The 17,292-nt window shown below is 32.9% G+C and overlaps 4 protein-coding genes across 5 annotated transcripts in view; 3 read left to right on the top strand and 1 right to left on the bottom strand.

Annotated features, from left to right (window-relative positions):
* The window catches only part of Tsf2 (transferrin 2), a 6,355-nt gene extending 325 nt beyond the window's left edge, over positions 1-6,030 (top strand). Inside the window, exons 2-10 of one of the 2 annotated variants that reach the window (XM_018518107.1) lie at positions 351-763; positions 852-969; positions 1,481-1,660; positions 1,734-1,985; positions 2,025-2,395; positions 2,473-2,637; positions 3,910-3,998; positions 4,084-4,424; positions 4,646-5,286. In XM_018518107.1, the coding sequence (XP_018373609.1) occupies positions 351-763; positions 852-969; positions 1,481-1,660; positions 1,734-1,985; positions 2,025-2,395; positions 2,473-2,637; positions 3,910-3,998; positions 4,084-4,424; positions 4,646-5,286 (2,570 nt within the window). Of the gene's footprint in view, positions 1-350; positions 764-851; positions 970-1,480; positions 1,661-1,733; positions 2,396-2,472; positions 2,638-3,909; positions 3,999-4,083; positions 4,425-4,645 lie in introns of both variants that reach the window. The other variant, XM_018518106.1, reaches the window with a different exon arrangement.
* Positions 6,031-6,070: 40 nt separating this feature from the next.
* Positions 6,071-7,834, top strand: LOC108767959 (uncharacterized). The gene is made up of 3 exons (XM_018518109.1): positions 6,071-6,453; positions 6,514-6,643; positions 7,478-7,834. The coding sequence occupies exons 1-3, from the start codon at positions 6,361-6,363 to the stop codon at positions 7,750-7,752; spliced, it is 498 nt and encodes a 165-aa protein (XP_018373611.1). The 5' UTR covers positions 6,071-6,360; the 3' UTR covers positions 7,753-7,834.
* A 447-nt stretch (positions 7,835-8,281) lies between these two features.
* On the top strand, positions 8,282-15,349 carry LOC108767968 (esterase E4). The gene is made up of 8 exons (XM_018518122.1): positions 8,282-8,775; positions 12,584-12,709; positions 12,787-12,946; positions 13,283-13,656; positions 14,067-14,238; positions 14,361-14,554; positions 14,677-14,821; positions 14,956-15,349. Exons 1-8 carry the CDS (start codon positions 8,368-8,370, stop codon positions 15,249-15,251), a joined length of 1,875 nt encoding a protein of 624 aa, XP_018373624.1. The 5' UTR covers positions 8,282-8,367; the 3' UTR covers positions 15,252-15,349.
* Positions 15,350-15,643: 294 nt separating this feature from the next.
* The window catches only part of LOC108767951 (retinol dehydrogenase 14), a 14,262-nt gene continuing 12,613 nt past the window's right edge, over positions 15,644-17,292 (bottom strand). The window contains exons 4-5 of the mRNA XM_018518099.1: positions 15,895-16,277; positions 15,644-15,749 (exon numbers count right to left, since the gene is read on the bottom strand). Of these exons, the coding sequence (XP_018373601.1) occupies positions 15,645-15,749; positions 15,895-16,277 (488 nt within the window). The 3' untranslated portion in view covers position 15,644. The remainder of the gene's footprint in view (positions 15,750-15,894; positions 16,278-17,292) is intronic.

Genomic DNA, 17,292 nt, shown 5'->3' on the forward strand with positions numbered 1-17,292 from the left:
ATGAAGATATATATATATATATATATCTCTCTCAAATTAATGTACCTTCAATCTGATTGTCTTTTGTTTCATTATGATACTTGCACCAACTTGCAATCTAATTTTATTTATAATACATGGAGAGTACTTTAGATCTGTTCTTTGCACTGGACTGCACTGAAAAACTTTCTATCTTATTTCATCAAACTTTAAATATTTATATATCTATTTCATTTTAAATGCAAGTATATATTAGTTGAGCCGCAAAGAACAGATCTAAGAATGTTGAAATTGTAGAATGCGCTATGTCATATATTAACTGCTTGTTATTGTATTAATTAATTATAATTATTGTATGTATTAACTGATAGGCCAGAACATCAACAACACACTTACATGGTGTACAATCTCCGAAAGCGAGCAGAACAAATGTCAGGCCTTCTCTAGAGCGATTGATCGTGAAAGAGGATCTTTTGACTATGATTATTTTTCGGTGCAATGCAAGCAAGCTTTCAACAAAGAAGAATGTATGTCCATGCTGGACCACGAGAAGGCTCAGATAACAACATTAGACGCTGGAGAGGTCTTTATAGCTGGACGATATCACAGTCTTGTACCAATAATGCAAGAAATATATGAAAGTGGCGTAAATTATCAATATGCTGTCGCAGTGATTAAAAAAGGCTCTCTGCCTGATGTACAGTCTTTGTATGATCTCAGAGGCAAGAAGGGCTGTTTTGCTGGTGTCGGGACACTAGCGGGTTGGGTTATTCCCATTAATAATGTGAGTAAAGTTTATGAATTATGACATAAAGTATCTGAATGTAAAAATTTTTAACACACTTATATACAATAAAATATATTTTTATCAGCTTATGAAGAAAGGAGGAATGGAAGTTATTGACTGTAATAATCATGTAAAATCAACGATTAAATTCTTTGGGCCTAGTTGTGCAGTAAATTCATTAATTGATAAAAACAATCCAATTGGTAAGTTTAACGTAAAACCAGGGATGCTTTTTTCGTTATCCAACCAGAAGTTACCACAACTCTTCAGGGATCAGAAGATGAAGATAGCCTTAGCCGTGGTTGCTTCTGGTTGGATAACGAAAAAACGCCACTGAATCTGTTCTTTGTAATTGAATTAGTATACATTCATCTTAAAATTTAAAAAATATATATAATATTAATTAATATATGTACATATATGTAAGTGGATGCGTGCGTGCGTGCATACGTGTATGTGAAGTTTCGTAAAAGTGAAAGAAACCGTTTCATGCATTTTCATCAGTGTAGATTAACTTTAATCTTGATTTATTTGACTCTATCTTTTACTAATTCTTAAAACTGGAAAAAGATAAACAGCAAATTAAACTAAGATTAAAGTTAATCTACATTGGTAGAGATGGATATTAATGCAGTCCGATGCAGCGATAAAGAATAGGTTTAAAATATAGATGCGTTTTCATTCTGCAGTTATAATCTAGGGCTTCAATTGCAGGTGATAATTCTGATCACTTGTGTAGCCTGTGCATCGGAGAAATACCCGGCGGCAAATGTACAAACAAAGATCCTTACTCAGGGTATGAAGGGGCTTTCCGCTGTTTGGTTGAAGCGGGTGAAATTGCTTTTTTGGTGCACACGACTGTAGACGAGATGACATCAACGACATTCGATTTCAGTATGCAATTCTAGAAGTAAAATTTTCAGAAAATAAAAATCGACAAAGCATTCTATAATTCTCGTTATTTTAGGTTCCGTGAAGAAGGAACAATTCGAACTGCTATGCACAAGCGGTATTCGCAAGTCCGTAGACGATTACAGTACTTGTAATTGGGGTATCGTACCGTCTCGCGCGATAGTTACATCTTCGGCGACGAACTTTGACATTCGTCGAAGATATCAAAGATTTTTGGAAAAGACTGCTCAAATACTACACAAGAATAAAAATGGCACGACGAACTTTAATCGTTTCGGCAATCAGACAAATTTTACGAACCGTCCCGGTTATGACAGCAATCAGAGGAATTTTGAAAATCGTCCAGGTTACGACAATAATCAGAAAGATTTCGAAAATCGTCCTGGTTACGATAGCAATCGGAGGGATTTTGAAAACCGTCCAGGTTACAACAGAGTTGGTGAGGGTGATTATAATAGAGGCGGATTTAGAAATCCGAATGAATATGGCACAGACAATCGGAATCGTGGCAGATACGACCAAAGGTTTGGTAGCGGTGACGGAAGAGGAGTAGATGGAGGATTGAACTCATGGGAGAAGCCTGCATTCGACGATACATTCAATTACTATAGCAGAGAAGGAGAAAACACTGAACCAGCGAATGTGCAACCGATAGAAATGTTTGAATTATATGAATCGGCACCTAGATACGGATTACAGCATAATTTAATATTTTCTGTGAGTCTTAATATTCTCATGTTTTGTTTGTTTGTTATTTATTTAGAACTTATTTATAATGCATGCCATTTTTCTAGGATTCCTCTCGTGATTTTGTACAACTGCCCGAAAAGGATCAAACATACACAGGGTATTTAGGACAATCTTTAGAACATATATTAGGAGTACATCATTGTCCCGTAAATCGGATGACACTGTGCGTTACATCCGAGCCAGAAATGGAAAAATGCATAAAAATGAAGGTACCATTTAGATTATATACTTAAAATATCACGGTTTACATTATTTCAAACATTATTTAAACATTGTTAATTTTAATATCTTTAATATTTTTCGCAATAAATGCTTTACAGGTTTTAAAATGTTAGTAGCATAAAATTTAGAGGGATTATTATTTCATTTTGATTGCGTTGCAACTTTGAAAAATAACACAGCCACACAAAAAAAATTTTGGTTCTGACCTGGGGGTCTGACTATGTGTACCTTATGTTTTTGGGGTCTCTGAATCCGAATCCGAGGTCCATTTAACCCCATCAGATCAGGATTTTTTTCTAACCTAAAAAAACCAGTCGGATTACAATTTTTTTAAAACATTGATGGATTTACATGAAATTTGTTACTTGTTTTTGAGGTTGGCAAAAATCTGCCAACATATTAACGTCCCTGATAGCGAGTTTCAACAAGTTTAATATCTTGGTGGAAACGTTCACCCTGTTCTTCACTGAAGTGCCCCAGGTTTCCAGGAAATTTGTCTTGCGTGTATCTGCATCCAGGGCACCTCCACGTGGTGACGGTGGGCAACGGAGACTATCTGCTATCCGCTATCCGCTATCCGCAACCTCCCCGCGGTGTACATCGGGTAATGCCAATGCCGACGGTACAATGATTTAAAAAACTGACCTTAGTTAAATGAATGTAAAAATAAAGTCATTTAGTGTGAAGTTGATGATTGGGTAAAGTAACTTTATAAGGGTTCTAGGGTTTCACAGCTTGGATCCGCTACTTGTAATTTGGAAATTCTGACTCTAAATTCGTAATCAGCGACCCCGAAGACCCTTAGATACCAAGTTTCAAAAAAATATTAATTTTTGTTAAATGTGTCCGCCATATTGGATACGCCACTTTGCATTTTTAAAATCTAGCATCAAATTCGTAATCAGCGACCTCAAAAACAAGTAACAAATTTCATGTAAATCCATCAATGTTTTAAAAAAATTGTAATCCGACTGGTTTTTTTAGGTTAGAAAAAAATCCTGATCTGATGGGGTTAAATGGACCTCGGATTCGGATTCAGAGACCCCAAAAACATAAGGTACACATAGTCAGACCCCCAGGTCAGAACCAAAATTTTTTTTTGTGTGGCTGTGTAATCAGCGTGTAGTCATATTGTCATATATCTCACATGAAATTTATTTAAATTAGATATAGATGTATTATTCCAATATTTGTCTTTAGACACTGTAAGTGGCGTTTCTCATATTTAATTAATTTAATTATCCTTATTGTGCTTGTAGATCGCCTTAAAAGCTCAGCTGTTGAAACCAGAATTAATTTGTCACAAAGGTCATAGTCAAATAAATTGTATGCAGTCGATAAGAAGCGGGTACATGAAAAATATATTGCATTTAAACGTATGTATATTCTGAAATGAAATTATGGGCGTAATAGGTTTTTTTTCTTTACGGTAGAACTGCCGATGTAGCTGTATTAGATGCCAGTGATGTCTATACCGCTGGACTGCAATTCGAACTGATTCCGTTTATATCCGAAGTGTACAATTTGGGTACACCGGACTATTACGTTGTCGCCGTTGCGAAGGAAGAGGACGACAATACAGATCTGACATATCTAAAAAATAAGAACACTTGTCACACTGGAATCAACATGGCTGCAGGATGGGTTTATCCATTGGCATATCTTATTTCTAACAAGTGGATCAGAGGATACGGTTGCGATTCCGTGCGTGCAGCTGCGGAATACTTTAGCAAATCCTGCGTGCCAGGCGCACTCAGCACCGAATATAATATAGGTAGCTGAAAAAAGTTCTAACATATCCTAAATCTTAGCTAAAAATTTCTAATTAAAAGTTCTAAATGAAGAAAGTTGGTAATTGTTCTAAGCTTGCAATTTGAAAATTAATAGAATAAAATAAAATAAATTAATAAAAGTAGCAAATTCTTTCATAAAATAATTGCGTCTATAAACTTTTCTTATCTAATATTTGATTAATTAGTTATTTATTGTTTGTAGGTGTGCCTTATGATAATATGTGCGACTTATGCCACGGGGTGAGCTACCGGTATTGCCGAAGAGACGCTTCCGAGGATTACTTTGGTTATACAGGTGCTTTTAGATGTCTGGTAGAGGGAGGTGGTGACGTGTCCTTCGTGAAGCATACGACGGTCGCAGAGAACACCGACGGCAAGCGCAAAGAATTTTGGGCACGCAACACCTTCACAAAAGACTTTGAATTGCTTTGCCCAGATGGTACGCGTCGCCCAACAACAGATTATATGAACTGCAATCTAGGCAAAGTCGCTGCCAATGCTATAGTTACACGCGGCGGTTATTACGGCTATAACCAGACGCAAATCAATGCATATATCAATCTATTTATATACGCACAACAGTTCTATGGCCGAAAGGAACCGGATGAATTCAGTTTTAGCATGTATTATAGCCGACCGCCTTACAGCGATCTCATTTTTCAAGATGCCACTCAACAGTTGGTGGTAATCCCGCCGAACAAGCGGGAATACATCACGTACCTCGGACCAGATTTTATGAGAGCCAGGAGAATCGTAGATTGTAACGCAGGTGCATCAGTGATAAGTTACTCGTTGTTTGCTACAATAATTATGATTGCGTTTACTTTCGCATTTGGTAGATAAGTATAATGTCCGCGATTTATAGATTATGCTTGTACACGAATACTCGAACAAGAATTCATCGAGATCAAATAATAGAGATTTGACAAACGAATCTGATATAACACATTTTATCAATTGGCATAGCATGTATATTATAATTAGCAATCTAGTATATTTTAATGCTGCTACATATCGTTAATATTTTCAAAGATATATTCTAAATATTATTCAAATATTGTTTTATACATATATTTTACACATATATTTTTATTAAAGTATGAATGACTGAAAGACGGAGGTGAATAAATAAATTTAAGCATAATTGCTGCCTTTGCATCCGTCCAATGAAGCAATATCTCTAAGCGCTGCCTTTGCATCCGTCCAAATACAAGAAACTTATCGATGTGGTAATTTTAGGGATTATTGTATTTAAAATAATTTGATAAACTCTCTTGTATGTAAGTACATTTTATACCGTCCACTAATATTTTTTGTAGTAATAAATCTTTATAAAGTTTTCCATGTATTTTTACACTGTTCCATGCGTTACTCAGTAAAATAGTATCTCGAGTAGAAAAACCAACGGAGGACGTGAAATGAGATAGAATTTGTTTACGTATAAATCAAGATTTTATGAAAAGTATTGCTTGGCTGCGTTCAGCAGAACACAACAATTTTGCAACCGTTTTATGATTCTCTGCTGAGATAGGACCATTCCTCTCGATTTAAAAGCATAACCCAATCAGCGTGAAGAAAAACTTCCAACAGTTGCAAAATAGACGTTCTGCTGAACGCAGCCCTTGTTTCTTAAATGGCGAAACATCGGAAGTAAAATGCTGAATGACGCGCGATGACAGAAAAGATTGAAATTACAATTGAATAACGAACAGGAAAAGAGATCATTGCTTTGGCTGTCAAAAATTCACGCAAATCTTAAGTTTGGATCAAAATTTCTAAAGTCAACACAATTCTTAATCCGACTCTATAATTCGAATAATGTAATTTTAATAAAAATCTCGACGTTGAATATTAAAGTTCTCTTATTAATCGAAAAACAAATTGTTTTTGCAAGAAAATAGTACAGGATAAAGCGATATGAATAGTGATACTCGGTCAACAAATACGTTTAAACACGAAAATTTGGGAAAAGGATCTAACACGCAACTCGATAGGCGCAATAAGCCTCAAGTAGTATTCTTGTAAGATCAAAAATGTAGTAATATAATACATTAAAATATATACATTCAGGAAACCGATGCTCGCCAAATATTCGACAATCTGAATCAATCCAGTCAACAAAAGCAGAAATTAGATTCTAACTTAACATCGACATTTCATACTTCATCTTCATCTACAAAATATACTAATGCCATAACAGGTGAAATCTTGTATAATTGATTGTAAATAATTTTCATTTCTATCTAATAATAAATCCACATTTATATATCGACGTCTGAGCCATAGAAGGTGCTATATCGAGAAAAGCATGAAGAAGAGTCTATGTCAAAAAAGCGGTCTATCTCGCGCAAGGTGTAAAGACCAGTCTATGTCGGAACACATGCAAAGTACGATTTATATCGAGAAAATCAAAAAGAACGGTTTATGACTTTGAAGATGGATTTATCAGGGTTTATATCGCGCTATGTTTCCTTCTCATAAATTTTGTAGTGGTATGACTGAGGACAGGTAACTAAATTTGTGTAATATTTCTAAATATAAAACATTTTTTTATTTCTAAATATGTAAAATTTTTTAACAGAAAATGAAAATTATACAGTGTTCTTTTCGTGTTAGATAAATAAATGTGTAACATTGAGTTTTTACATCTGAATAATTTAAATTATATGACATGTGACAAGAGTTTCGATTTACAAACCAATAATATTTTAATTATATTAACAATTATGCTCTAATTTAACTTAACAAGAATTAGCTTAACAACGAAGATTTTTAAGATTTAATTTACGCTTGCATATCACTACAAAATAGTCATACCACTACAAAATTTATGAGAAGGTAACATAGCGCGATATAAACCTTGATAAACCCTTCTTCATGCTTTTCTCGATGTAGCACCTTCTACGGCTCAGGCGTCAATATAGTGTATATAATATATTATAGAGTTGTCGTTTTTTTATTCATATCTATATCAATAACTTGTCTCTTTTACGATTTTTTCCAATTGTTAACTGTATAAGTTCCAAATTTTCAGGTAAACACCGAGTCCATAAATTAGTGGACAGCAAGCAAGTTCTATTTCATCAATTTGATAAGAAGGCATTTCTTCTAGATACTTACGCTTGTATTGTTGCTAGCAATAACAGACGTTATCCTAAGCGATTGCGTGAACTTGCTAAACCAAAGAGACAGGCTCGTAGCGATCTGAATGACTATGCTGCGAATTTCGATCTAAATTACGGCCATGTAACTAAAACTTATCGTATGGAAAACAAAAGCAAAAACTTAAAAGAATTAAAGAAGGAATAGTTCAATTATCATAATAGATTGATTTAAATAATTTCTCAGTATGATTACTCCAGTTTCAAACAACTTAACAAAATTCAAAAGACAGGAAAAATATCTATATATAAAGAATATCAAAAAAAAATTAAAAAATATAATTATTTTTAAACCTCTGCATTTTTTAAGGAAATAAAATAAAAATCTTTCTGCTCCTGTGTGTAAAAGAAAAGCTAATACAATAAAGTGATTGGATTTCGTGCATCTCTTTCCTATAGTAAGATTGAATTGTAGATATGTAATATCTTTCCTGTAAGACTCGTTATATATTCCTCGTTATATATTTCCTCATGTTAAGGAAAATATAATAACCTACATCAATATTCAACACAGTTCGCAATTATCATTTATATCATTTGAAAAATGTGTGCCAAAAAGAAAAAACGACGATGTTGCGAACTGTGACCATTGGAGATAAAGATGATTTTTGCAAGTCGCTGATTTATCTGCGACCTCTCGCTACGGATAATTACATTAATTCTCGCTTTGTTTTGGTTCAAAATCCCGCGTGCGTGCATATTTGAATTACAAAACCGTGCATGACCTCACGTAAGCCTTGCTGTTTGTGGGAAATATTCTCGTATGATAGAGTCAAGTTTCCCAGAAAAACAATTGCGATTAAGCGCGCGCGTCTTCCTGCTCGCAGTTGGGTATAAAAGTCCTCGTAGTGCCCTTGAGATGTTTTTAGTGCTCGCTGATGCGGTACTTAACGTGCTTAACCGGTTTCACGTGCGTAAGTTTCCTACTTGTATTAAACGGACAGTCCAAACTGTCTTCCTCTGCAGAAATATTATGAAGTGCTTGTTCGTTATCCTCTTGAGCGTTGCTATCGTGCTCGCCGATGACAATCTCACCAACGAAGAACATGAAGTCACTGCTCCGATTGGAAGAATTCGCGGTTCCATCATCATTTCCAGATTAGGCAAAAAAATTTATTCTTTCCGCGGTGTGAGATACGCTGAACCGCCGACTGGACAACAACGTTTCCAAGTAAAGCATCAGATATTGCCTGCGGCAGAGTTGCGAAGTAACATTATTAATAATTATAACTGCGTTTTGTTATCCGTGTTACTTTTTTCGACTATGTCATGACTTTAATTCGGTAATGGTTATTACTTCTAATGATCTTCTAACGATCTTCTACTACATAGCGAAAATAAAAATTGAAATGTAATACACACAAATGTAAGATTAATTTTAGTCTTAATTCAATTTACTTTCTATATTTTTCTAATTCTAATGCCCGTTTCTACCATTGTAATTTAATTTTAATCTTAGTTCAGCTAACTCTTCATCTTTTTATAATTCTAATAATTAGAAAAAGACGAAGAGTTAATTGAACCAAGATTAAATTTAAACTATTTATAAAAACGTCCATTTCTACTAATATAGATAGAAAATTAACTAGAACTCTTAGATTGAAGATTAACTAGAACTCTTCTTAAACTCTTAACTCTCTTATAACTCTCTTAACCCTCTTTAACTCTTCTTAACTCTTCTTAGAAGATTAACTAGAACTCTTCTTTAGATAGAAGATTATATAGATAGAAGATAACTTTGATCTCGGTTTAATTTACTATTTTACCTTGTCCACAACCTTGCTTTAAGAGGCCGTAAGCTGTAAAGCCTTAAGAAATTGACTAATCACAGTTGAATATAAGAAAAATAATCGACTGTGATTGGTCAATTTCTTACAGCCTACGGCTTACGACCTCTTAGGTCCAGTTTCGCAACTTACGGTTAACTTTTAACCGAAGTTCAACTTATTCAGTATCTCTTTCCAATTTTAGAATTGGAAAGAGATAATGAATAAGTTGAACCTCGATTAAGAGTTAACCGTGAATTGTGAAATTGGGCCTTAAAGTAAGGTTGTGGACAAGGTATTTGTCCTTTTCCAATCCTTAAATCTAAAATAAAAGATAAAAAATAAGTTAAACTAAATATAAATTAAGTTGATCTATGTTGGTAGAACAGACATAAGAAGTGTAACAGTATAAGTTAAACCGAGACTATAAGGGCGACTGTTATTAAAGTCGATTAACTTAATCGACGATTAATTCAATCAGCAATGTAGTAAATAGCAAAACTGTATATCGTTCTTAACCTTATCTCTTCGTGATATACTAGTTCTATCTCTACGTTCCTATACTTAATTATGAAAAGTAATGAAAATCTTCTATCTATAATAGTAATTCTGCTGATTGAGTTAATCGTCGATTAAGTTAATCAGCGTTGGTAATTAACAGTCCCCCTAAAAATTAATCTTACATCGGTGAAACTGACAAGTAAACCTACGGAAATATCACTCACCGATTTTAATGAAACTTTGTATATTTGTAGAACTTTGAAAAATAATTGACACGTATTTTTTTTTATCGGCAAAGGCCCATTCTGAAGGGTGAAAACTACCCCTTAAAGGTAAGGGTAGATTTAACGTATTAGGTGAAATAAGTTGAAAATTTTAAAAAGTAAAATGGGTTAGGGGGTTTTTGGGGTCGCTGAAATTAAATCTTATGTCAAAAGTATAAAATTCAAAATTTTCAACTTATTTCATCTAGTATGTTAAATCTATCCTTACCTTTAAGGAGTAATTTTCACCTTTCAAAGTGGACCATTGCCGATAAAAAAAAATACGTGTCAAATATTTTTCAAAGTTCTACAAATATGCAAAGTTTCATCAAAATCGGTGAGTGACACTTCCGTAGGTTTACTTGTGAGTTTTAGAATTAATTACTTTCCATAATTGATTATTTGCGCTTTCGAATATTTATACATGTTCCCTGAATGCTCTGTAAAGCGGGGTCTACAATGAGATTATTTTAAGGCTAGAGTTTAAGGCGTCGTCTACAATACACGGAGTAAGAAGTAAGAGTAAGAAATTGACCAATCACAGTCGAATGTGAGAAGAATAATCCACTGTGATTGGTCAATTTCTTACTCTTACTTCTTACTCCGTGTATTGTAGACGACGCCTCAAGCTTAAGTAAAACTAAAGTAAAACTTAAGTTAAACTCTAGCCGTAAGAAATTGACCAATTACAATCGAATGTGAGGAGAATACTCTATTATGATCAATTTTTTACGGCTTAGAGCTTAAAGCTTAAGTTTTACGGCTTAAAATTTCATTGTAAGCGCCGCTTAAAGCAGATATGGAACATTCTGTTACGTTTCAATACTCTTCAATAATTCATTTTTATTAACGTTTCCTAAATGCTTCACAAACCATGAATGAAGTACTTCGGTTACGCTTTTCCGTATGCTTCAATAATTTATATCTAGAAGTTCTTTAGTAAAATGCTTTCATAACCTTCTACAAAGAATGCATGATTTCAATACACTTCTCGCACACTTCAGAAATCCAATTTGATGCTGGTCAACTTCCCAAGAAAAAATGATTCATATATAATTACATACAATTATACATAATTATATAAAATTATATATAATTAGAAAAAAAATTGACATATTTTATATACAATTATATATAATTACATATAAAATTATATACAATTATATATAATTATATATATGTCCATATATATAACATTTTTTTTCCGGATTAATATTGACAGATAATGATTAATCACTTAATTTCAAGTATTAAGAGCACTGAATAACAATGTTTTTAATACTTAAAATAAGTAATTATAATAATCACTGCTATCCAATAATTCCAATATTCTATACATGTAATTCTTATTGAAACTTCGTCTACGTTTCCTAAACGCTTAATAAAGAATAAGAATAAGCAGTTAATTATAGTATATAGAGTATTCTGATGATACGCTTTGTGCGCATTTCTATATAGCTAATAAGCTACGTTATTAGCACTATCGCATCATAATTCCATCTTTATTTTATGTTTAACGCTAAAAATGAACGCTAAAAATAGAATGACACAATAGCGCTCCCCAAACGTAGCATGAGATAAAATTTAAATATTTTTTAACAAACATTTTCATAACGTATTAAAGTTTCTCGTTACTCTTTTCTTTCAAGTTAAAAGCTTTAGACTTTTACCACAAATGCGAAATTGCTACATGTTTTAAAAGGCGTACTATTAGCACTATATTTGCGTCATTTTATTTTTGTTTTATGCCTAATAAATAATAAAAATAAACTGATAATAACAATAGCGTGTGCTTTCTCCGAACGCAATCTATATAATTTAAAGAAATAAAATGAAATTGTGTATGATGTGAATATAAATTACATAAAGAAAATTGAAAGCTTCTCAAAATGTCAAAGAAGTGTAAATGAAAATTTTACCTTGAATTTTACGTTTCTTCATTAGAAGTTTCGTTGATTTTTCATTGACCTTTCACGGTTTCGAACGTACATATTATATAGTTCATACCACGCTCTCTAAACGCATCGTATAAAGCATCATGTATTATGGAACATTCTTGTTATGTTTTCCACACTTTTTTATAATTCATTTTTCTTTACACTTCCTAAACATTCCACAAAGTGTGTACAAAACACTTCATTAAAGTTAATTGTTCTGCTCGTGCTTGTCGAAGAATTTTATACTATGTTAATGCTTTTTGACGTTTATATAGTTATCGGTCCGATGTTTCAACTTTTGCCTCTTACAAATCTCGTTTATACATTCGTTACTTTTCCCTTGCACTAGATTTACTCTTCAATTAAATGCTTTATTGACATTTGTTTTACGTTTTATTTTCACTAGCAATTAAAAGCATTTTATTTTTTTGATCCAGTAATTTGTTGGTAAAAATAAGACCAAAGTTTATCGGACTAGACCGAATTTTTTTTTTAATTTTATTTTCGTCTAGGTCGCAATTCCAGCAGCAGATTGGAATGACGTTTTCGATGCGACTAAAGAAGGACCTGCCTGTCCAGCATTATTCGAACAGAATATAATAGAGGATTGTCTCCGTGTGAACGTCTATACAACGAAAGTGAGTCTCATGATGTAACGTACATTCACGCTGAAAAAGGTATGAAGTCACTAATTGAACAATTATTTTAATTGCAGTTACCGTCGGAGAATGATCCAGTGAAAAGACCCGTACTAGTATTCTTCCATCCCGGTGGTTTTTACTTATTCTCGGGCCAAAGTTCTAACTTCGGACCTCAGTACTTGTTGGATAAAGACATCGTTCTTGTTACCGTCAATTACCGTCTCGCGTCACTAGGTAAAAAATATTTTATATACATATCTTTCCAATAATTCGGATTGTAATCGATAAAATTTCGAACGAAATTTATAAAGTTGGAAGGAAAATATCCGGGAAGAAATGTTATATATATGAACATATTTTATATATAATTATACATATATAATTGTATATAAAATATGTTAATTTTTTATATAATTTTATATAACTTCATATAATTACGTATAATTATGAAACATTTTTTTTTCGGGTAATGATTCGTAAAACGATTAGTCAGGATTTTATCACTATTGTAATTCAAAGAATTAATAAAACTTCTTTTCTTAAAAACCCGTTTGTGTTTATCCACGTCAGGCTTTCTGAGCACGGGCGATTCGAAGGCACCGGGTAATGTGGGACTGAAGGATCAAGTTGTAGCGCTTCGATGGGTCCAGAGGAACATAGCTGTCTTTGGCGGCGACCCCGATAGCGTTACTATATCCGGCTATAGCGTTGGTGGAATAAGCGTATTATTACACATGGTCTCACCAATGTCCAAAGGATTGTTCCATCGGGCGATCATGATGAGCGGCTCGATGATGATAGAACCGTATCCGACTGAACAGCTACACGTGGCGAAGAAGCAAGCCGAATTGTTAGACTGTCCAACCGATACCACTGGCTCTATGCTGATCTGCTTGAATTCTAAACCAGTAGAGAACTTTACAAACACCATACGTAATTTCTTTGTAAGAAAGATTACATACAAGACGAGATTAATAAATGAGATCTAATAGATAAGACTAAATATATCCTATAAAACACCAATTAGTAATAACATAAAATTAATGTTATTAATGTTATTATTTCAAACTCAACAATATAAATGTTATGTATGACATGTGCTATATTTCATATTATATTTATATTAAGTGCAAAATTATCCAATAAATACTAACTAATAGTAACGCGAATAACATAAATGTTATATATTCCTATGTAATTAGTATTTATTGGATAATTTTTTGTCAAAACAATAGAAATTTAGAAAAATGATATGATATCATATAAAAAATAAAAAAAAAATAAGAAGCATAAAGATTCAATATTTTCAAATGACTAGATAAAAAATATTTTTTAATATACTATGGCATTTTAGGAGTGGTATGGTCATCCAATCATGATATGGACACCTGTAGTGGAACCTGAGGTTCACGGCGTGGAAAGATTCCTGCCCGAACAGCCCATTGATCTAATTAGGAAAGGGAAATTTCACAAGGTTCCGTTGATTGCAGGAGTTACTGCAAACGAGTTTGACGGTGTAGTCGCTTGTAAGAATCTTTTGTATTTGTATTTTCTTTGTAATTTCCATTCAATTTCCCAGTTAAAAATGATGGCTGAAATTACAGAAATTAATAAGTATATGTAATATATTTCGCTGATCCTTTTATAGATGTTAATCAGCAACATCAACTCGGGAATGATTCGATGGTAAATGATTTGAACAATGACTGGTATAGACTCGCACCGATTAATTTCATGTATGAGCGGGATACACCTCGGTCCAAAAACATAAGTACTGCACTGCGCCAATTTTACTTTGGTGACCAACCGATCGATCCGGACACTTACGATGGTCTCGCACATGTACGTAAATTGTTATTAAAAATATAATAAAATAATAATACATTTAGAAAAATCATTGATAAATTAATGTACCAGCATAAATAAAATTTAGGTAACTCGTGTATAATTGTTTTGTATTTCAGATCAATAGCGACAGCATAGTTATATTTCCATTGCACCGTGCTGTAAAATTGATCGCAGAAAACACCGACCAACCTGTCTACTTGTATATGTCTTCTTACGTAGGACGATACAGTTTTGTTATGTGGAATGAAACCACACCAAACGGTATTATTTCTATTTGTATTTTATTTTATGATTCAAATTATCCAAACTGTTTTATTCTTCACGATTTGATTTTTATCTAACTTCTGCATAAATTATATGTATACCTAAATTTGTTATTTATTTTATCATTCTAGGAGTGGCACATCATGACGATTTGCAATATCTGTTCTTTATGAAAGTCAAATTCCCATTCCTCCAAAACGATGATCCGGAAATTCCTATAATGGAACTTATGACAAGCATGTGGTCGAATTTTGTTCAAACCGGACAGCCGGTATCTCCAGCTTTGACAGAGCATGTTACATGGGATCCATATCTAATAGAAAAAGACAACTATCTGGATATCACTGAGGAACCAAGAATGAAGACAGGGCTTTATCCCGACAGAATGCAAAAATGGGATAGTTTGTTTCCTTTAAATCCAAAATAGAAATCAGTTCAATATCTAAAATTGATTTCACAAGGTGTAATAGATATGCAGACTTGCTTACGTACGTCATTATAAGTAAAAGAAACATGTATTAATTCTGTTACTCAGTAAATGCAAATACATTTCTATTATAGTTTTATATTAAAAAAAAGTTTTCTTTTTTAATAAAAACTTATTTCTGTAAAATTACAATATTTGCAAAAATATTTTTTAACATCTATTGATCAGTAAAGTTTCGATATCTTAATTAGGCAAATAATACTGGCAAATTATAAAATTATTATTAAAGTTTTAAATACAAAAGACCGTTATATATATATATATATATATATATGTATATAAAAAATGACAAATATATATAATATATAAAAATTTACAAAAAAATACACGCACTCAAATCTTCGGGTCTGACGATTGCAATTTCACCAGAGGTTCACTTAATTCCCACAATTTTTTGCCTTTAGCAGGATCCTTCACAGCGTTCGATAATTTATATTCCTAAAATATATATTTAGAGTATTTAAGAAGAATTTTAGAAAAGAGAAATATTTTTAGCGTCAAATTAAAAGAATCAAAGAAAGCTCTTCTTTGAAAGCTCTTTTAGAAAAAGATTAAGCTTCAAAAGATCAAAAATAATTCTTACGGCACAATCCATAAAGTATTTTCCTGAAACTCCTTTAAGTTCATCAGAAACTGCGAGATGAATAGTGGTCTGTGCGCCTTGCTCGGGTGTTTTGAAGAAAGCCTTAACTATAAGGTCCAAACCCCAAGATAACGGAGCGGGTACACTTCGCCAGATTCCACTGTCTATCATTCCGGGATGCAAACAGTTTGCTGTTACTCCCGAGCCCTCCAAACGTCGCGCCAACTCCAATGTAAAGACTATATTCGCATATTTTGACACATAATACAAATACGCCGGCAAGGTCGATGTTGGATTGATATTATCAAGATTTAAATACGCTATTCGATATAGCTCTGACGCAACCACTACGATACGACTTGATTTCGATCGTTTCAATAAATCTGCAAATAACGAAATTTCTTTGTAATGAAATAATTCATAAGTTATGAATCATACCTATAAAGAAGTTATTTTATCTACTGGACAACGACGTTAATAATAATAATAATAACAGATATCATAGGCCGATATTCAGTCGGATCTTATATTTAAGACCGTCTTAAGTACAGTCTTAAGATGTCATGAACCAATCAGAGAGCCGTATTAGCATCTTAAGATATTACTTAAGACGGTCTTAAAATAAGAACGGACTATGAATACCACCCATAGTAGCGCTATTTATTATTTCTAAAGATTTTACGTAAATTGTGGAAAAAACTGGACGGCATTATTATATAACTGCAGTAATTTTCTATTAGTCATCTTTATAGTCTACCCAGACAATATAAGTAATATATCATCTTCATGTTTAGAAGATGTCTTTATAATGTCTTTTAAATATTTTTCTTTAGATATGTATATATCCCAAAAAACATATTTATAATGTTTTTATGACGTCTTTTTATAGACATACATCCCACACAACAATGAAGATCTATAGGATATACTAAATCATCGCGGATATACGAAATATATCTCAATATCTTTAAGATGTCATCAGTATATTATAATGATTATATCATGAATACACTTCCTGTATAAGATATTTAGGAGATATCTTACCTCGAACAAAGTAAATGTGTACAATATATCTCAGAGACATTCTGAAGACACATCTAACAGGTAAGATATCTTCCAGTCGTTTCTAAGATGTCTCTTTATATATAAAACTTATAGAATAGTACGTAATTATAATGTACGCCTATATATAAGGGCATAATTAAAGAAATTATCTCTTCAGGTGGTATTTATCTTAGAACATATACTACTGGAAGGAGCATAGGCTCGAAAAGTTGAAGCCGAGAAGATTGACAAGGATGGAGATAGAATGCAGAGAAGATTGACAAGGATGGAGATAGAATGCGTGATCCTAGATTGTAATGCGCATGCTTGTCGTCTTTTCTCTTCACCCCGCAG

This window comes from Trachymyrmex cornetzi, unplaced genomic scaffold (genome assembly GCF_001594075.2).
Source record: "Trachymyrmex cornetzi isolate Tcor2-1 unplaced genomic scaffold, Tcor1.1 scaffold74, whole genome shotgun sequence".
Lineage (NCBI taxonomy): Eukaryota > Metazoa > Arthropoda > Insecta > Hymenoptera > Formicidae > Trachymyrmex > Trachymyrmex cornetzi.

Coding starts and splice junctions, on each gene's coding strand:
- LOC108767959 (XM_018518109.1), top strand. CDS start 6,361: ATGAATAGTGATACTCGGTCAACAAATACGTTTAAACACGAAAATTTG. Junction 6,454..6,513: donor ATAGGCGCAATAAGCCTCAA/GTAGTATTCTTG, acceptor ATATACATTCAG/GAAACCGATGCTCGCCAAAT. Junction 6,644..7,477: donor ATATACTAATGCCATAACAG/GTGAAATCTTGT, acceptor CCAAATTTTCAG/GTAAACACCGAGTCCATAAA.
- LOC108767968 (XM_018518122.1), top strand. CDS start 8,368: ATGATAGAGTCAAGTTTCCCAGAAAAACAATTGCGATTAAGCGCGCGC. Junction 12,710..12,786: donor TGAACGTCTATACAACGAAA/GTGAGTCTCATG, acceptor TTTTAATTGCAG/TTACCGTCGGAGAATGATCC. Junction 13,657..14,066: donor ACACCATACGTAATTTCTTT/GTAAGAAAGATT, acceptor ATGGCATTTTAG/GAGTGGTATGGTCATCCAAT.